The sequence below is a fragment of the Symphodus melops genome (genome assembly GCF_947650265.1).
Source record: "Symphodus melops genome assembly, chromosome: 2".
In the NCBI taxonomy this organism is placed as follows: domain Eukaryota; kingdom Metazoa; phylum Chordata; class Actinopteri; order Labriformes; family Labridae; genus Symphodus; species Symphodus melops.
Window position 1 is genome coordinate 4611025 of NC_136692.1, and position 20482 is coordinate 4631506.

At 42.1% G+C, this 20482-nt stretch overlaps 3 protein-coding genes across 4 annotated transcripts; 1 reads left to right on the forward strand and 2 right to left on the reverse strand.

Moving 5' to 3' along the window:
- Positions 1-902: 902 nt before the first annotated feature.
- rpl9 (ribosomal protein L9) lies at positions 903-5860 on the reverse strand. 2 transcript variants are annotated; one of them, XM_079337683.1, is made up of 8 exons: positions 5805-5860; positions 5154-5200; positions 4591-4706; positions 3958-4053; positions 3737-3869; positions 3045-3125; positions 1480-1609; positions 903-1063 (listed from the first exon to the last, which is right to left on the reverse strand). In XM_079337683.1, the coding sequence occupies exons 2-7, from the start codon at positions 5197-5199 to the stop codon at positions 1503-1505; spliced, it is 579 nt and encodes a 192-aa protein (XP_079193809.1). In that variant the 5' UTR covers position 5200; positions 5805-5860; the 3' UTR covers positions 903-1063; positions 1480-1502. The 2 variants fall into 2 exon arrangements, with proteins under 2 accessions (XP_079193809.1, XP_079193810.1); XM_079337684.1 differs by lacking the exon at positions 5805-5860 and adding an exon at positions 5743-5766.
- Positions 5861-8269: 2409 nt separating this feature from the next.
- On the forward strand, positions 8270-13809 carry lias (lipoic acid synthetase). Its single transcript, XM_079338632.1, has 11 exons — positions 8270-8384; positions 8626-8795; positions 9458-9551; positions 9631-9711; positions 9853-10009; positions 10211-10268; positions 10367-10495; positions 11065-11210; positions 11298-11368; positions 11487-11598; positions 13069-13809. Exons 1-11 carry the CDS (start codon positions 8301-8303, stop codon positions 13131-13133), a joined length of 1167 nt encoding a protein of 388 aa, XP_079194758.1. The 5' UTR covers positions 8270-8300; the 3' UTR covers positions 13134-13809.
- Positions 13810-14182: 373 nt separating this feature from the next.
- ugdh (UDP-glucose 6-dehydrogenase) lies at positions 14183-19957 on the reverse strand. Its single transcript, XM_079338631.1, has 12 exons — positions 19632-19957; positions 18285-18447; positions 17786-17887; positions 17481-17681; positions 16992-17189; positions 16639-16786; positions 16435-16529; positions 16206-16336; positions 15793-15932; positions 15055-15146; positions 14847-14957; positions 14183-14728 (listed from the first exon to the last, which is right to left on the reverse strand). Exons 2-12 carry the CDS (start codon positions 18444-18446, stop codon positions 14618-14620), a joined length of 1491 nt encoding a protein of 496 aa, XP_079194757.1. The 5' UTR covers position 18447; positions 19632-19957; the 3' UTR covers positions 14183-14617.
- Between the last annotated feature and the right edge of the window lie 525 nt (positions 19958-20482).

Sequence of the window (20482 nt, forward strand, 5' to 3'; positions counted from 1 at the left end):
TTACTTTTTCATTTTCCCCCCATTGGTTCTTCATCGAATATGACATGACAACATAATTTATCTGGACAGTCATTGTTAAAAAGTTTATGGTAAATTAATATAACTTGGAGCAGCATCCCTCCAACATAATCTGACCCTGCTCCTCCTATCAATGTTACTGCTTCTACTCTTTGCATTTAAACTTTGAACGATTTGACCTGCAAAAATCTGTGAAGCAAACCTTTGGAAAGCGCTAAAAAGAACTTCTACAAAACTTCAACAAATCTTTTGGAGATTTCATCTCTGGTGGAAAGCCGAGTCTTTAAGAAGTCTTCAGCAGACCTCTCATGGAGCTCATCTGATCCACCGTGCAGGTAAGACATGAACCTTTTTAATGCAGCTTAAATTTATCAATTTATTAACAATGCATCATCCAGTCTCCCTGAAAAATGTAAACGCTTTATCCGTTCAGAATTAAATGTAGGCCTACATATTGTAGGTCGTGTTGTAATTCGGCCTGCTTGGGAAAAAAAAACCCCCAAATGTGTGGAAATTAAACTTTTACTAAACGATTTCACCTTTTGTAAATTTTGCTTCGAGAACCTGATCATTTAGATATTCCGGGGAACAACTTCATGCAACTCCACCCCCCCCCACACCAAGTATTTAGCTTAGCATGAACTCTTCTTTGGATCCAGGATATTTCTTAATTTAGGGAAAATTAAAAAGTTTGATATTTTCAAAAAACGAAAATGTCAAAGTATTAAAACATTTTTTGTCTTTTGTAATATTTTTCTTTTGCCTATATGACAATCCACAAGTTTAGAAACATTTTTCCAAGAACCATACTCTAGTCTGTGGAGAAAGAGGTGGATTTCCATGTGTGAATCAGTTAAGCAGCGAGTAAAAACAAAACAGAGCGATTAATTGGAAAAGTTGGTATCTTTATTGGTCATAACAGGACACGGTGGATATTATTCAACTTCCTGCTCCACCACGGTGGTCTTCTCGCTGATGTAGATGCCATCCAGGAACTTCCTGATGTCCTTCTTTCTGACCGTTGTGGCCTGTTGGATCAAGGCCGCTGAAAAAACAAACGTACAAGAGTGTGATTGAATGCAACAGCCAGGTGCTTAAATGACATGTTAGAAAGAGTGAACGGTAAGAGAACAGGTGAAGGAAGAGAAAACTGTTGACTGTTATATGATGAGATGATCAAGTCAAAAGATTTTATTATTCTAACTATTAATACATTAAAAAAAGAATACTATCCTTAATCCTGTTTTATCATTAAAGAGATTCTGATGATTCAAAGAAAGAAAGCATCTTTTAAGCTGTCCAAACATGTAAGACCATCTCAAAGGAGAAAACCATCTGAAACAATCAGAGAGGGGAGGACCAGGTGTCTTTGCGTGCATCAAGACATCAGTCAGAAGAACATGCAGAGAGAGAAATGAAGAAGGTAGAAAATACAGGCGGCTTTCGACGGCATCGTCTAACCTCTACGAGTGCTGTTGACTTTTTTACTGAGAGGGTTCCACTACTGTTCCCTTCTCAGACACGTAAATACCGTCCAAGAACTTTCTGATATCCTTATTTTTGACTGTGGTGGCCTGTTGGATCAGAGCAGCTGGAACAGAGAGAAGTTGGGATGATGAGCAGCACGTCACACACACAGGAGCACAATAATCACAGAGGATCAGGGATCACAGCAGGACACAATTTAGGGTTTGACTCTGAACTCACTTTATAAACAAAAGGATTCCATTTATGTTTTTAATACACAGGAGAAATTAAAACTAGATTAACGTGTTGCTGGTGTCCAGACTGAGCTCAGCTGACTCATGAAAACACACCATTAGGTTGAACTTTGTGCTGCAGGGAAATTATTTAACATCACATTAACTGTGCCGGGCACAGAACCAGAAAACATCGTCAGCCTCCGTCGAACGACAGTACGAGTAAACAAAGAGAGGGTCCGGGTCTGTTAGAGGATAAAGGGGGCAGTGATGGTGTTTCTGTACCAATGGACACCGTCGTTCTTTTCCCCACTTTGAGATGAATCAGAGTCATGGGCAAATGTATTTAAGGCCTCTTTAAAAGTCAAGTTACTGCTTCTTTGCCTTCATCATGCTACCAGCGGCTGTCGTCTCTGGAGCAGGAAGACGTGCAGCACATCCTCTCTTGGAGGCAGTTTGGTGAAACAAACTGCGACCTGCAGTGTCATCAACGATGAAAAGTTTAAATTTATAATAAGAGTCGTATCACTGACACGTTTCTGATCAATACAAAGTTAGCTGGCTTTAGGTCACATTTTATCATCATCATATCGTAGTTTGAAATTTAGCATAAATACAAGTCCCTTCAGTGCGTTTAGACTATTTCGATGAGATGTTAAAAAGGTTAAAGGTCTAAAAGAGCAGCTTTAAATTAAACATTTTAGTGTGTTGTGTAACAACAACCATGTACAGCTTCTTAGCACAAAGCAGAGCAGAGACTTCTGAAGTGACACGCCTTTATTACACATCAGGAATATTTAAGTCACTCGAAAATCGATTGAGACCATCAAGAGCTCAAGAGTCAAAATCAAATTGTGAGAAATTCAAAGATTGACAAAAACTAAACACTAAAAACATTCCCCAAAAACTATTGGCTGGAGTTTCTAACGTTCCCATGTCGGTGCCCAACACATGGGAATAAAGAGCATTACATCCTGTGACAGGAGGAGTTCTCTCTCTCCTGTTACAGCAGAATATAATGTTCAAAGTTTAGAGGAATGCTCAACATGAAACAGGAGGCACTACAACACTATGACAGGTGGAAAACTAGCAGATAAGTGACTAGTTTTGGGAGGGAGGTACCAGCCAATCACACGCCTCCTCATCTGTTTTGCTTCTGTCCCCCTATATCAGCATCTTTACATCAAGCGTCCGTGCAGAGACGCTGAACTGAACCCTGGGAACAAGCTGCAAACACGGAGCGGGACCTGAGGTCATGCGGTCAATCGCTCGCTCCGCTGTGAAATCAAAAGTCTTGACCCGTGTAGAGGAGCTGTGCGAGCGTACCTGAGTTTGAAACCAGCTCAATGTCGTTACCCTCCAGGATCAGCTCGTCCTTCTGGGCAGCTGAGACGGCACAGTTCACACCTAGGAGAGAAAGGAGAACAAACAACCAGCGTCATCAGCACGGATTAAAAACAAAAACAGATTAAACACCAGAGAATAAGAGGTTAGCATTGACGGCACTTCTTTTCAAAACAAGACAATCAACAGCACGTCATCTCATTCACTCACACTGATGGATTAGAAGCTCTTTTGTGAGGCGGGGGGCTTTCAGTGGGCTCAGCATTAACACCCTACAATCCAAACATCTGCAGCACACCTGTCCCATAGAACTGTACCTGGATTATTTCCTGTTTCCTATCTGTAGTTTTCAGCACGACAGAAACCTCCACAAACAATTCAAACTGGAAAAAGCTTCATCCAGCCGACGTTCAGTAAAGCAGCATGAGCTGAGACACAGCTCATGATTCAGTCAGGGACAGATGTGCAGTTTATCAGTTTGCACTTAAATCTAAATTCTGTCCAGCTCCATCAGTGACTGGATCAGATTATTTCACTTCAACTGAATTTGCCTCCCCAACACATTAAAGACCCGTGATAGTCCAGATCACTTGAGGAAGCTTTAATTCCCGCCCTCACTTCTGCCTCACAAAACACATCACCAGTAACCCGCTCATGACGAGCGGCAGACTCACCAGCCCTCATTCGGACACGGCGGATGTATTTCTCCCCGAGGAAGTTCCTGATCTCCACCAAGGCTCCACTCTCCTGGATGACGACGTTAATGGGGAAATGGGCGTACACAGAGCGCATTTTGTAGCGGAAACCCTGAAGTCCGAGAGACGTAAGAGAAGCGGTTAGACAAACTGAAGGCAGATTAAAGGCTGGACGAAGCTCGTTTGAAATGTTCTCTCACCAAAGTGACTCCCTTGATCATGTTCTGGACGTGGCTGCAGATTGTGCGCACTGTGGCCAACTCCTTCCTGTTTCCCCACCATTTGTCCACACGGAGCTAAGACAGCAAGCAGAGCGACTTAGAAAACTTTCATCAACATTTTTTTTCTTTTAAATCATTTGATAAATCTTTCAGTAAGTATTTTTGTCCAATACTTTGTTTTAAACGTGAATCTTCAGGGACGGATTACTCAGGAAAATAAACTTGACGTGTAAGAAACGTCTTAAAGGATCGTAAACATTTTACACATCTTTAGTACTGATGTGTTTTGACGAGGCAGGTTGCTCATTACACGGCAGAGCGTGCACATTAAACAAGCTTGAACTGAGCCAAAGAATGATTCCCCTTCACGTCGTCTTTCTGCTGCTTTCAGACGTTAGTGAGCGCATTAAGACGAAGGCTAAAAATGGTTTAATGTTGCCTCCCGTCAGCTCTGAGACGACACCAAGATCAAGGTTTATTCAACCAAAATTCAACAATACAAACAACTGTGCTAAAACAAGGTAACATTAATTGATCTTGCATGTAAATAAACTGTACATCATCTGGTTCCCTCTCATGCGTCATCATTGATTATTGCTCGCTCATCCTCACCTTCTTCTGTTTCTTGCCCAGCAGGCTGAGCTCCAGGTTGATGTGGTTGAACTGCCTGATCAGTTTGCCGCGAGGTCCCGTGACAATTACTGTCCGGCCCTTCAACCTCACCTCGACTGTACCGCCACACAAGAAAAAAGAAGGGTAAGAAGCAGCACTCCATGAAATACAGGTCATATATGTTACACAGATGCATCATTGCTGATACCAGCTGATCTGAGGTCTGCAGAAAATTCAAGCTCTTTTAAAGGTGGTATTAAAACTTTTTTTTAAATTAATTTTAATGAGATTGTGTTTGCAGTTGTCTTCTGTAAAAAAAATTTAGTTTACATTTGTATGAAATGTGCTATACAAATAAAGTGTAATTGAGTTGAAATAATCTATAAAATAAACAGAAGTGTGATATGGAGAGGTAGGAATACTTAAGTGTTTACTTGTCCTTTTCAAATACTACTATTCTGTCTTTTTGTATTACTTGTTTATCTTGATCTTTTTTAGTGCAATTTCTAAATAAACATTCAATCATTCAATAGTGACAAAAGGTGATCAATGCAGATTCTTACCATTGTCGGGGATGTCGACAGTTTGACTGCTGAGAATGGTCTTCATTCTGAGTGAGAAACAAAACAATGTGAGTTTAATGAAGCTTGTTTTTAAATCTCATTTATGTAAAGCACCTTAACTAGTCACATATACAATAAGTCAGAGGAATGGCGTCTTTAAATTTTTCTACTCAAATAAAATGAAGCTCAGAGAAAACGTGAATCCTCCTGTTAAAGACACGTTTCAGACTTTAAATGTTTAATCACGAACACACACACTCCCTTTAGCTAGCTGCGTGCTAATGACTGAGCTAACTAAGACAGAGCAGCATCTTCTTTGGATTTAACAGCATTTATGTAACTTCTCAAAACGAATAATTAAGCAGGATTAACAGTGTAAAGACACCTCTTCTTTTTTCATTAAATACTGTTTAACCCGCTGCGGTCACGCGCCAACACGGCGCAGAAACACCAGGCCTCAAAACAGAAAACCTGCCAAACGCAACCATCATATATCTGACAAACCTCACGTTAAATTACAACAAATACAGACTCCGGGAGGAAAACATAACCCTGCTTCAGCTTGACAGTTTAAAATAATGCAGATTACGTGTTTAATGTACACAGATGGAGTTAGATAAACGCGGACGGTTATAATTCAGCTATCCTCACCTCGCCGGTAGCAGAGGAAAGGAGGAAGGAAGGACGTCACGACGCAAATGTAGAGTATGTACGTGGCGTCACCAGGCATTAAAAGTCGATCACTGAACGCCCATGTTTGTTTTTCTTTTTTATCCGGAAGGATTTTAAAACATTTTATGTTGGACTGAAATGAATTTAAAGAGCATATTGCAGGTTAAAGACAAAACTTAACTAATCATAGGAAAATACGTTAACAATACTGTTTTTAAAGAAATTCTGAAATTAATAACCCACAGGGTCTCCAGGAGACGTTTTAGTACGTTTTCGCACGTCTTTGCTTTTTACTTCCGCATTCGGCTGTGACGTAACATAAGGGAGTCCCGCTGAATCCCCGTCTGTTTAACATAGAAAATCATGGATCCGAGTGTCACTCCCGTCAATAAAGAGGAAGAAGACATGTATTCCTTTACATATAATGGTCCACTGGCTTATTATTCTGAACCTGTTAAATGTGATAGAGAGCAGAAACAGGCAGGATTAAAGGAATAACGGCCTCAGGAGAGAAGTGAAGCTGTGGTGTGAGGAGAGACCCGGAGCAGGCGTCCTGCTGAGTGACAGGTGTCAGCTCGCCATATATGGGCGAGTGCTGTGTTCACATCAGCATATGTAAAGTTTGTAATCACATTCAATCAATTAAAAAACTATTTGTAGAAGGTGCAAGTGACGATCATTCACCTTTACATTGTATGTTACACTTGTAAAAACGGCAAATCTGTACAACGTATTACGGTGCCGCGCTGTGCGCGCGCGAGAGAGAGAGCGAGAGAGAGAGAGAGAGAGAGACAGACAGACAGACATAGAACCCGATTACACGGCCTGTGCAAATGCAGCACCATGTCTTAATTGTTTATTCCTCATGCAGCCCAGTGCTCACGTTGTTATAGAAAATACAGTGTATGGTGCAGGATCACGGCGCACGTAATCCACACAAACATGCACAACAGCGCACACACTCCACAGTTTAATGCGTGCACATATATTAGGCTACTACAAAAAGTTTAAAGTTTTAATTGGATAGAGGACCGACGTAAAGCTTGTGTTTCTGTTTGTTTCCAAACCGCGCGTTCCGTCTTTTCCCACTGCGCACACACAAACACACACACACACACACACACACACACTCCACAGTTTAATGCGTGCACATATATTAGGCTACTACAAAAAGTTTAAAGTTTTAATGGGATAAAGGACCGACAGAAGTAAAGGTTGTGTTTCGTTTCGTTTCCAAACTGCGCGTTCCGTCTTTCCCCACTGCGCACACACACAAACACACACACACACACACACACACACACACGCGCACACACATACACGCGCTCTCTTGTAACAGAGTTGGATTTATAATAAATCGTATGACTACATATATTAAAACAGACTGTCCGGTGTCTATTACGCTCACACTAGAGAATATACAGAGGATTCCAGCAGATCAAATCATTAAACGCTTTCTGTCTGCGTATATAATATTTTATGTTAAACAGCCAGAGATTTAAATCATTAATAAGGAAACGTTTTTGTGTCTGATACCGAAATATTCAACGTGTCTGTTCGATCGTTTCTGAGGTTGTGAGAATAATTCACCAAAACACACTATGAATAATCAAGCCACTTACACTGTGCACCTGAATGTGCGCCGCTCAAGTTACAAACTATAGCAGGGAGGCATCCTGTCTGTTCTCACTCACTACCACGTATCATTACTCCTCTTTAATCATGTTTTAGCCTGTTTTTTTGTGCTTTAATTCTTTTGTGCTGCCTTCTAAATGTTTGTTTGTAAAGTGTTTGATGCTCTCGGTGCAAGACAAGTTCCCCCAGGGGCAATAAAGGCTTCATTCATTCATTCATACACGGACGCATAAAGCCGATCAAAGCAGAGTCAGAGAACGGGACTCCCTTATGTTACGTCATATGACGCGTTGTTGAAAAAAAAGCACGTTCTAAACGGCTATGCTAAAACAGCCACTTTCTCCTCTAAATTAGAGCATTTATGTGTTGTAGAACATATTAAAAAAATAACCTACTTATTTTACAGCCATTAACAGACTATATAAAATATTAATTAAAAAATTTTTTTAACCTGCAATATGCTCTTTAAGGGAAAAAAATCTTATCTATGGTGCCCCTGAATTCCAGGAAAGTTAGAAATACATATTGTGTGCGCATAACATGATTATTTTATTCGCACAATTATGTTCGTACTTATTGATACGATTAAAGTTTCACCTTTTAATTCTGTTGTCTCAATTGACACAGGTTGAATAAAAAAACCTCTTAATACTTCAGAAATCAAATCGCTTAGCCTATTAACTAGTGCTACTGGGATAATCCCTGAACGTCTCATCTCTGGTAAAACAGGAGAATTCCCTTTTATCCCACTCCACCGACAGTACGCGAATGCAACACCAGACCAAAGCAGCCGCACGTCGATGTTTGTTTGCCAATGACAGTGGCCTGCTCGCTAAAGTCATGGCGTTGCTCAAACAAAGTTGCTGCGTCGCCGGTCGTTTCTCCACGAACCATCTGCGTCTGAGTGCCAGAGGAGTCCCACATGTGAGTTTATAAAGTGTTTGAACATTTAACTCCGTACAAACACTGACGTTATGAATAATCTTGTCACCGTCGATGGTTAGCCTTGTCATGTAATCGGCAGTGACGTCACTCCGATCTGATGTTTTGCGTCTTCTTAGCTGTGGTAGTTTGTAACACTTTCATAGTTTGTGACCTTAAGAAAGACGGATAGTGATTGTGTATAAGTGTCAGTGAAGCTATGGCTCCTGGACCTCCTCTGCAGGTCTACAGCAGCAGTCTGACCCAGGTGGACTCCTCAGACCGGACTGACAGAAAGAAGGAGCTGCTGAGGGACGACGGGCCGGACCTGCAGGACTTTATTTCAGGAGAACTGTCAGAGAAAAGCAAGTGGGAAGAATATAAAGGCAACCTGAAGAGAGAGAAAGGAGAGAGGTGAGACAGCGTGGCTCTTATTCATCAAGTAGATACAATACAATTCAATCTTTTAAACAAACTCTACTTACTGTGTGAGTGTGAGTGAGTTAGTTATCAGGAGCAGGTTCAAAGACCAGATCGACCCAAACCTTATCAACTGGCCTGTGTTAAGATAATTCAGCAGGATGTCTGTGTGATTTCTCCGTCACATTCACAGAGGGAAATTATTATATTAAGATTAAGATGGTTGCATGCTACATACAGAGATACTCAAAGCTACTTATGTAAAGTTTATTCAAGCGTATAACCTTGAGAAAATTCAGCTTAAATAACCGCAGGCCATCCTACTCGTACATGAGATCACATAGACTTTGATACACTTAGAGTAAAAGCGGACGTAAGAAGGAGGGCTTTCTTCATTCTTCATTTTATTTTCCCACATTGATTTGACTTTTAATAACCAACAAATTGCAGGCGGACTCCTCCAAATACATCTGCAGCATTTCTGTATTTGTGCAGTTTAGTCCACTCGCTCTGTTTTTGAAATAAAAATATGACTGACGTTATGGAGGTGTTTTAAAGCTTTGCTACTAGTTGTTTTTTAAATATTAATGATTGGTGTCATGTACCAAAAAGCAGTGAAAACTTGCTGAAGGGTTCTGCTGTCGTTGTCGTGACAGGCTGCGTCTTCCTCCTTGGCTGAAGACGGAGATCCCCATCGGGAAAAACTACAACAAGCTGAAGAACATACTGAGAGACCTGAACCTGCACACAGTGAGTCACACAGACGGGGGACGCCGGCTTTGTGTCTGTTCTTTTTCCTTTTAAATAACTCGTGTGTGTTCTTCTTCAGGTGTGCGAGGAGGCCAGGTGTCCTAACATTGGAGAATGCTGGGGGGGAGGAGAGTACGCCACAGCAACAGCCACCATCATGGTGAGTCTCCTCCTGGCACACCGCGGTTTATCTGAATCCTCCATCAGTTTCGCTGAATCGGCACACAAAGCATGTGCAGTTGGATCTCTGTGGGTACACATCAGTATGAACACCTCTCACTCTTTGTATTCATACACACAGCTCATGGGGGACACGTGCACCCGTGGGTGCAGGTTCTGCTCCGTGAAGACAGCCCGTCGACCTCCACCGCTCGACCCAGACGAGCCGTACAACACAGCCAAGGCCATCGCTGCCTGGGGGCTGGACTACGTGGTCCTCACCTCGGTGGACAGAGACGGTAATGTGTTCCCTCCATTCAGAGCATCTCTTTCTAATTCCTCTCAGGTGGGACTTCAAGGCAAAGCTTGCAGTGTCATTCTGGAACTCACTGAACAGTGCTAACCAAAAGATCTATATTCTTCCTCTGCATATTTGCTAAAGTTTCATGTAAGTCCTGGAGATCACAATTTTCAACATACTCTCTGCCTCTCTTGTGCAGATATTGCTGACGGAGGAGCAGAGCACTTTGCAAAGACCGTCTCCAATCTGAAGGAAAGGTATCATCTCCCATGCTTCTTAGATTTATTAAATGTTTGTGTCTCAACCTCTCAGAAACATAAATTAACCAGCACTCCTGTCCTCCTGCTTTCTTCAGGAACTCTCAGATATTGGTTGAATGTCTGACTCCAGATTTTCGAGGTGACCTGTCTGCAGTGGAGAAGATCGCCCTGTCAGGGTTAGACGTCTACGCCCACAACGTGGAGACGGTGCGAGAGCTGCAGAGGTGCTGACTGACAGATTTCAGATTGAAGACTTTTGATAAGAGGACGTATTCTTAAAGTCAGAGGCAGTTTAGTCTCTGTTGAAGCCTGAACGCCCTGAGTTCATGTGCTCTCCTGTGTGACTGAGAGAAAAGTTATACGCTGGCTGTAATCATATTACATTTTACCATGTATTTCAATATTACTTAGTGTTGGTTGGTTTCTGTGCTGCAGTCATTGACAAGTGGGCAATACACACTTTTACCAGCAGAGGGGGCAAGAGAGCCATCCCCTTCTGAAAGTGTATACAGCATACTTGATTCATGTCAGGCACACAGAGTCACAACTGTTCATGTAATCTGGATCATGTTGAGTTCATTTTCTGATTTTTTTTTAAATTTTCTTCATGTCTTTTTGTTCGTAGCTGCTTCAGGACCATTGGTGAAATGTAGCTTTTGTGATAAATATGATTTTTACATCGATGCATTTTGGTGAAATGTTGATTAATCTGCACTGTCTTTTTACAGTAGATAATAAATGCGATAAATATCGACATGTTCGGTCATGTACGCTCTTCCATTCCTGTTTCCAGGCATGTACGTGACCCCCGAGCGAACATTGACCAATCTCTGAGTGTCCTGAAGCACGCTAAAAAAGTCAACCCCTCTGTGCTCACCAAGACGTCCATCATGCTGGGACTCGGGGAGACCGACCAGGAGATCCTCAACACATTGACTGGTATGTGAACACGTAAACAAACCTCCAAGGTTCTGATCTAAGTCCAACCGTGTCCTGCTCACACTGGGGTCTGTGGTCATGTTTCAGAGCTGCGAGAGGCAGGCGTGGACTGTCTGACTCTGGGCCAGTACATGCAACCCACCAAACGGCACCTGAAGGTCGGTACTCAACACTTCATGTTGTGTTTCTTTTTTTTTTTTTTAAACAAACGCTAAAGCTTTAAAAAGATAATGTATATTTGAAAAACCCAGTGTGACAATGTCTGTTCTGGTTTAGGTGGAAGAATACGTCACTCCAGAGAGGTTTGCACACTGGGAGAAAGTTGGCAATGAAATGGGCTTCATCTACACAGCCAGCGGGCCACTGGTTCGATCCTCCTACAAAGCAGGTGAGTCAGTGATGACAGTTGGACTTATTCCAATGACACACAGTTTAACTGTAATAGAAGTCGTAGTTCTTTGTGTCATACACCAAAAGATGTGCACAGCCCACATGGACTCTCAAGACACTGAGGAGAGCAGAGACACGACATGAAACCACTCGAGCTTCAACACGTGGGATGGAGCTGCTCTCATCTTCACAAAGGAAACATAAAGTGTGCTCCTGTGGTGTCAGATAAACAACCTGAGCGAGCTGAAACACTTGATGTAAACTAAACGTATGTAAACAGGATAGAACAAAACAAACATCACAGATAGTGAAGCTGAAAACCGTCCAAAGTGACTCGCTGTACAGGACATGAAACGATGCGTTCAAGGGCCAGTTGACAAAAATAAGGAACATATTTTTCTAACTCCCTCTGAAGGTGTTTAGACATGCGGTTGGTTTAGGCGTCTTTCTCTGAGACACCACCGCTTTGATTTACAGTGACACTGATTCTGCAAGGACATTATGTTATGAATTGTTTAAATACCATTTGCATGTTTTTTCACTGCCACATACAAACATAGTCAAATAAATGCCAATGATTCCTGGAGATAGGATACCACGAGCCACATGTTGTCATTTTGTTATTGAAAAAAATTGGGAAGTTTGAATATTTAAAATTCCTGCGCAAAGATCAAGGTTCTAGTTCTCCCACAGTTCTCCTCTCAAGCACGTGTGAAGCAAAATAAGAGGCGGGCCTTGATGACATGTTTGACCTTCATCAGAGTGACGACAGACATGAACAGCTCTTAACTGGTCACACAAACAGCTTTATGTCTGATCAGACACTCAGGTGCTGAACGGAAGTGACCAAAGGGGAAGCACGACATGAACAGATGTTCAAGAGCACGACAACAAAGATCACAGAAAAGTCATCAACCTGTGTGCAGCGGGCGTGTCACTCACTTAGAGCGTAACACCAGGAAGGTTGTGGCCGTAACCAGGGGTTACAAATACAAATACAAATGAATAGAAGTTATTCCTTCTTTTAGAAAGGCGCGTTTTTCTTCTCATCACAAAATAGTCCTACAGTGGAGGTCTTGATTTAAAATCTAGAGTCTGCCCAGTCTGAGACGGAGACAAAACCGAGGTCAAATGCTTTAGACTTGAATTTCCCTCGGGATCAATAAAGTATCTATCCATCTATCTATCTAGATTCCTGGACGAGACCAAGACCAATTTCCAGTTCTACACCACTGTCATTGAGTGCTATCACACTTAAGACCCCTGAAAACCATAAATTCAAGTATCATACATAATTTCAGACATGATATATAATGTCCCCTTTGAATGGCCCCTCTGGGACAAATTGTTCATGAAAGAGCTGAGGTTTACTTTACAGAGTGAATGGAGTTTAGTAGTTCGATCATTAAACAAGGCAGCCAGATTACGTCTCTTCACTGCAGTCATATTTGTCTCCTCTTTTTCACAGGCGAGTTCTTCCTGAAGAATCTACTGAACAAGAAAAAGGCAGAAGCAGCAGCAGCAGCCGAATAAGCACCAAAACCAGCAGCTTCTAGAGGCCTCTGCTAGCAAAAAACAATACACATACACAACTCCAGCTCTACGTTAGTGCATCACTGTCAGCTTGAAATAGATTTAACACATACGACAAACAGGACGAGAAGTACAGGGACCAATCGTTTGCACTGTTCAGTCATGACGGCCCAGAGCTCAGTGTTTAAGAGAGAGGAGATCAAAGAGGGCGAGCAGAAGTTTAAAGCCTGCAGATCTGAAGATCACCTGGGAGCACAACCTGCCAGAAGGAAATACAACCTGGGGTTAACGATGTCTGTAATTTGCCATCTCTGCACCCCGGGGGGGGGGGGATAAACTCCCTCCCCTCAGGGGCCCCGGACGTCAGGTGAAGAGCTGCTGACCTGTGACATCGAGCTCTGTGTGAGCTCTTTGATGTCTGCTGCTTCAGGACTGACGATTTAATGAAGCAGAAGTTTTTGGTCTGAACGTTCTTGTCCCCACAAACACGTGAAATTATAAATGATGCTCGAATTTATGTTTGTCAGAGATCTTTAACAAGGTGTAACAGCATTTCAAATTGTTTAATGTAAAAGTACAGTTTGATTTTGATTCTTTTAAAGAACTTTAAGTCTCTTTGTAATTGATGAAAAGCCTTTTCAACATCAAACTGTTCATTTCTTAAATAAAATATGTTTTAAACTTGAAGAAAGCTGTCCGTTTCTTCTGCAAACTGAAAGGTTGCATAGTCTGAAAATTCACTTCATGTTTGTGTAACTCAAACATTGGTACCCAGTCTGTCTACAAACTCCCCAGTTAAAAGAAAGGTCCATGCTCTCCATCTTTTGCTCCACTCTTCAGAAAGTGTGCTTAAACAGGCCTTTTGGAGAGTTTCCCTTTATGACATCACAAAGGGCAGTAGCCACTCCCACAGGTGATTGTTCTGCCCTCTGATTTCGAATTGTAAACGATAGGACATGGAGTGGGGCGGGGTCAGACACAGCTCATTAACATTTAAAGGTACAGACACAGAAATGTGTCACTTTTGGGCTTGATGACAAATAGACAAATTAAAATACATCTTTTATTGCATTGGCATTTTAAGTAATACAGATGACAGAATGATTAACATACAGTAATATGATTTATAAAAATATTTTTAAAATAGTATAAAATTTAGTAATAATACTTGATTATAGAGGACGTACTGTTTGAGTGTAGGCTCACATTAATAATGGACTAAAACAGCGTTTTGTAAACCTGCACTTAAAATGCTACAGCCATCAAATGTATAAAATTATTTGTTCCTTTTTGTTGAATAGTTTATCTCTGAAGATCTGAGCACATTGATGCATCACATTCACGCTTATTTTGATCTGAAGGTTCACATTGTTCTCTCCTCTGACCTCCTGCAGGGAGCGTCTGGCAATTTAAAAAAAAAAAATAGAAAAGTGGGGGAGAGGAATGTGAAGCTTGCCATGTGAGTCGGACAGAAGAAGAGATGTTTAGACTTTGGCTTTCTTAGGGGGAGGTTCAATGACAGCGCTGCGAGGACCAACGCCTGCCGGAGTGTAGGGGATTCTTGTTATCGTCACTTTCTTACCGATGGTCTCGATCTGTAGAGAGAGCAGGCATGTGATAAACGACCTCTTCAAAATGGTGTTTCCAAATTCAATATGAGCCTTTTGAATGTATACAGGGTGGATGTGTGTGGCGTGTTCGCTTTGTGCTCACCTGAAAGCCGATGTTCTGCAGGTGAGCGTGGAGGTGGTCCAGCACCCTGCGGCCGTCAAATAGGAAGGCTGGTTTCAGCATCTTCTTGTAAATCTTCTCATAGTCCAGCTCCTGTAGTGCATTAAGGTGTTGTGGGATCACTTTAGGTTTGTTTTCTTAAGATACAGAAATGTTCAGAATGGCTGAAAATAACATTTTGAATTGTGACCTTAAACATGTCCCACTCAGTGCAGATGACCAAAGCATGCGCGCCCTGGCAGGCCTCATATGGGTCAGTGGTCACAGTTACCAGCTCAGACACTGAAAGAAAAGTCAACACACAGTCATAATGACTCATCAAATCTAGTGATCACCACAGCATTCAAAACAAACATTCAGCTGAGTGTCTGATAACACATGGACTCACAACTATGGACTCTATTTAAAAAAACAACAACAACAAAGCCACTGTGACATCAACTGTTGGCTTCGTCACTGAAGAGTTAAAGTTCAGTGAAGTGATGTAGCTGACTTGATGCTGACTCATTAAATCAGAATTCAAACCTGATCGTTCGGGTATTTCAGTACCCGACTCACCAGCCCTGGTGGCCATTTGAGGAACTGAGCAGCTTATTTTGTATCGGCTTCATGATCCAGCCTCTAAAGGTTTCTGCTTAATCACAAGCAAAGAACTATTTGTTTAATGCTTCACACAACTTAACTTTATAAATCATAAACCGGTTATTATTTTATTTTTTACAACGGTTTGGTTTCCCACAAAAAAAAACGTGAACAAAGCCACAACAACACATGCTACTTTACTACCTTTGAAAGCGACAAAAGTCAGCACTTTAACATCTTACCTATAAATGACTCATTGGTCTTTTTGTGAATGGCACTGAAAAAAACAGTATTGATAGTAAAAGGTATGTGCCTTAATTCCCCATAAATCCCTCCCTGCACACACCTCTCTCTGGGTTGTCCTCTGAGATGTGGGGCTGGGAGAGGTCGTAAATGATTTGTTCTTTCAGCACTTTGGGGTCGTAGATAAACAGCTTGGCGCCCTCATCCATCAGATACTTAGAGATGTAGATACTGGAAGACTCCCTGGAGTTGCATCACAAGCACATAGTTCAATGTCAACTTTGATCGGGGCCATAGTTCAGCTCAGGGAGTTGGCAGGCGTTAATGTGGAGGAAAGTGTCATCGACAGTGACACAGTGGTTTTATGTGTGTGAAAAGGCTCTTTACACTGTTCATACACATGGTCACTGATTAACACGAAGCTGTTAAAAGGGAAACAATAAGCATGAAAGAAAATACTGGGAGGAGAAGAAAATCTACAAGGGTGTGAGAAGAGAAAGACTTGACGGGACGCACCTTGTGTCACCCGTGTCCTTCTTGAAGGAGAAGCCCAGCAGAGCGATCTTTTTACCGGTGACCGTGTTGAAGAGGCAGTCAATAATCCTGCAGGCGAACCGCCGCCGCTGGTACTCGTTCATGTCTATCACCTGACAGGATCACACACACACACACAGGTTGAGAGGAATGTCAACAGGGCGAGCGAAGACGTTCAGAGACATGAAGATCCACGCCGTGTGTGTCTCACCTGCTGCCAGTAAGAGGCCACTTCAGGCAGGTTGAGGGCCTCACACAGGTACACCAAGTTCAGCACGTCCTTCTGGAAACAGCTTCCACCAAAACCTGACAAGTAGAAAAAGGAAATTTAAAGGAACAGAAGGCCAACCTCAATCTGAGTCGGATTGTGTTATAAAAAGTAACGCGCCACCTCACGTCAGTCATTGTTTCTTACCCACGCTGGCTTTGAGAAACTTGCTGCCTATTCTCTGGTCCATTCCGATCGCCTTCGCTACCTCCTCCACATCGGCGCCGGTGGCCTCGCACAAAGCGCTGATGCTGTTGATGCTGCTGATGCGCTGGGCCAGAAATGCGTTGGCTGCCTATGGAAGCAAACACCATGATCCATTATTTAAAAGATTACATACACTGTACATGCAGAGGAAAACAAAGGAAACTATTGGTGATCAATATGTCATAAGCAATTTATTCAACAGGATTTTGTTGGCAAAAAAAAAGAAAAAAAGATTATACGGCAAATCAACAGAAACTATTCTAAGAATGAGGTGTTGCAGCCGTCACACTCACCAGTTTGGACAGCTCGGAGGACCATGTGTTGGTGGTGATGATTCGTGCTTTTGGGACCCAGTGCTCATAGACGGCACAAAGCGCCCTTATCGCCCTCTGACCTTCAGCGGTTTCATCTCCACCAATCAGGACGCGGTCCGGCTCCTTCAGGTCGCGCACTGCTGTTCCTTCTGCAAGGAACTCTGGGTTGGACAGCACCTGAAGCAGTCGAGCAGTTAATTAAACTCATGAAACAACAGATAACAAAGTTTGTTTTCTCATACTGGGAAAAAACCCACAAACAAACAAAGCTCAGTAATTTCACCCAATAGTTTCTAAAGAAAACACGTAAACGTGATTATAATGTGAAAATAGGTATTTGATTTAACAAGGCTTTTAAAGGGACTACTTGGGCTTTTGGAGCCAGCCTCAAGTGGACACTCAAGGAACTGCACGTCAACGTTTTAAATACCAGAGGTTGCCACTTGACAAAAAAAAACAAAAACACACCTGTAGGTTGAGGCTGGGTTTAGTGTTGGCATCAAATATCCGTCTGATACTCTCTGCAGCTCTCACAGGGACTGTGCTCTTCTCCGTCACGATCTTATAGCCGTCAGACACCTCCACAATCCGCCGAGCGCACGCCTCAATGTACTTAAGGTCAGCTGCACGACCCTTCCCCATCCCATAGGTCTTTGTTGGTGTGTTTACCTGTGAAGGAATGACAGCCATAGTATTGCTTTCATGTAACTGTTCTGCTGGTCAAGCAGCAGAAACTGTGTTTCAGTGTGTTTTGGGGGATGGGGGGGACTTACAGAGATAAAGACGAGGTCCGCATCCCTGATGGCTGAGTCTATGTCTGTAGAGAAAAATAAATTCCTCCCTCGGCATGATTCAACCACCTCTTTGAGACCCGGCTGCAGTGAGAGGAAGTGGGGGAAAATGAGACATTGAGGGTGTGTCAGTGAGTGCGTAGGACAAAACACAGTTCAAACAGTATGAAATGGAATATGAGTTCTGAGTGAATGGTCGAGGACTGCCCTTTACGCTAGTCACGATGATGTAATACCCTGTGCTTGCTGTTGCGACATCGAGCAGCCTGGAACTAATTTATGTTTCATGCAGCCCATGACGCAGGACAAACAAAGGCTAAAACAGTTGCCTAGATACGTGATATCTACTGATGAACTGATATTAAAAGTCATTAATGAAACGGACCTCTCCTTCAAGGTTTCTGACCCTCTGATAAGAGTGTTGAGGACACACATCAGTGAAAATGTTTTTTTTTTAGAATGAATTATATTGGTATGATACCTCATATATGGGCAGGGTGTCTGAATTCCAGGCTTTGATGCGAGTCTCGTTGACATCCACGACGGTCACGGTGATCTCTGGACACATGTGGGCGATCACACTACATGTTGGGCCTCCTACATACCCAGCTCCGATGCAGCAGATCCTCTTTATCTGAAACATCTGCAAATGTACAAAAGAACAAACATGGATGACTTGTTGATTTGTTATGGGGCTTTTTATGCCTTTACTGTACACTGACAGCAGATAGAGTTGGAAAGTAGGGACACGGAGAGAGTGGGGACTGACATGAAGGACAGAAGCCACTGGTTGCTTTTAAAAACACGGGCCGCCCTCTTCGAGGTCCGCCTCTGTGCGACAGGGCGTGCGCCCTAAACACTCGGCAACCATGACCCCAACAAAATAATGTTTGTTCAAGATATCAATGAACTTAAACACAACTAACACAATCAACTTAAATCAGCAACATGCATCAGCCTGACTGATTTATCGGTCTAAATCCACCCTGAATAAAGTGCCCTGTAGAATAACTTTTATCCATTACATTTTTATATTTCATAGTCTTAAGAGCTTTTAACAGTGTTACATTCATGGACTGAATCTCGCTCTATCCTAAAAGCCCGCCTAGCTCATTTTGAATAAACCCTTTGTGTTTCATTGAGGATATTCCTGCTCCAATCTTTTAGAAATATAATCACAGATTCACTTCAATAAGACTTTTGAAGTTTTAAAGACTGATCTAATTTAGCCCCATGACGAACACATAATTACAATCTCTTTTTATCATCTAATCATGCTTTGGTTTATTTCTAAACCTATTATATGCTAAAGATTTAATAACCCCCGTTTCTTAACTTCTCTGATACCTTTGTGTGACTGAACTCAACTCCTTTAATTTCTTTTTTAAACAATCTTTAAACACTGGGACACTCGTTGATAATACACACAACACTGAACATTTTGCATTTTGCATTGTGTTGAAAATGTTCCTGTGACTGAAGCTCAACTTGTAAATAAACCTACACAGGCTGATCTACAATGGAGAAATGTAATGACGTCACTTTATTCCTCCTGGTTACCAGGCGCACCGTTATAACCTGGGACAGAAAATAAAGAAACCTTTCATTGCAAGTCAGCCACGTCCAACCATCCTGCATGAAAAAAGGGACCTCTTATCCCCAGATATCTTTCTGTCCAGCTGGTTCATGTTAGCTGTGCTACAGATCTCACATTACACACACAAACGGGATCCTAACTCAGCTGGTTTGTGTCTTCTCTGATACAGAGGGTCAAATGAATGGACACCTAGCATCTAACTAGCAGCCGAAAGCTAACGTTACTTTACCTTTTTGCCACCTCGACAGTCAGTCGGCTTCAGGAGTGTGCAGATTATTTCAGCTCCTCTTTTTAAAAAAATGGTTCCGTAGAAACAGCAGCTGTCGCTTCCGGAGCCTCCGTTGCTAAGATACTAAATATGTTAAAAAGTATTTCCCTTCAGGTAGAGCAACGACCGACTGACAAAATCACAGCACCAGAGATTCTCCGACAACTTTATCCGCACTACCTTTAACTCTGAGGCACTTTTTGCCAAGGTACACCAAGTCATTCATGACACCCCCCAGCAGCCAGGGCAAGAGACGCTTCCGGTGTTGGACTTTCAGAGTAAAAGCACCTCATCAACGCTGATCTGCCTAATGATGGTTCTTCCCTCATATTGTTATATCTTTTCAATTATGTAATTAGACTACCATATCTCATGCATTCAGGTTATATATGTTAATATAAAAAGCGATTTTTTTCCCCCCCAGCTTTTTATAGGACTGAGATTATTTCAAACTCATTTCAAAAACAAATAATATTTTTAAACAACGTGTTACTCTTAAAGGCAGGGTAGATAATTTTACACTTTTTAAGAGTTACGTTTAAATTTAGTGATGTTAAGGTTTACCATCCACACATTCTCAACAAACACAACTAAAGAAAGTGATCCCAAAGAACTCTTCAGGATAAACAAGCAGCTAAAGCACTTAATCAGAGTACCTTTGGGAAAGTATTTTATTGTAGTAAGAGCACAGACCTAATAATAGGTCATAAGCAAAAGACATTAACAGCGGTCTATAATTAAGACAATAAGTCTACGCTATGTTGTAAATCCAAACCTCTTCTCCCTGTAGGACCTTGTTTCAAGTGTCCCTGCA

Bases quoted from the DNA above. Each gene is read 5' to 3' on its own strand.
- rpl9 (XM_079337683.1), bottom strand. From the start codon at position 5,199: ATGAAGACCATTCTCAGCAGTCAAACTGTCGACATCCCCGACAATG. The intron at 4,054-4,590 runs GTGAGGATGAGC...TTGCTGTCTTAG, and splicing joins TGGGCAAGAAACAGAAGAAG to CTCCGTGTGGACAAATGGTG. The intron at 3,870-3,957 runs GTGAGAGAACAT...CTCGGACTTCAG, and splicing joins TGATCAAGGGAGTCACTTTG to GGTTTCCGCTACAAAATGCG.
- lias (XM_079338632.1), top strand. From the start codon at position 8,301: ATGGCGTTGCTCAAACAAAGTTGCTGCGTCGCCGGTCGTTTCTCCACG. The intron at 9,712-9,852 runs GTGAGTCTCCTC...TCATACACACAG, and splicing joins CAGCAACAGCCACCATCATG to CTCATGGGGGACACGTGCAC. The intron at 10,496-11,064 runs GTGCTGACTGAC...TCCTGTTTCCAG, and splicing joins ACGGTGCGAGAGCTGCAGAG to GCATGTACGTGACCCCCGAG.
- ugdh (XM_079338631.1), bottom strand. From the start codon at position 18,446: ATGTTTCAGATAAAGAGGATCTGCTGCATCGGAGCTGGGTATGTAGGA. The intron at 17,888-18,284 runs GTATCATACCAA...CTCTCACTGCAG, and splicing joins ACACCCTGCCCATATATGAG to CCGGGTCTCAAAGAGGTGGT. The intron at 17,190-17,480 runs GTGTGTTTTTGT...CGACTGCTTCAG, and splicing joins AACCCAGCCTCAACCTACAG to GTGCTGTCCAACCCAGAGTT.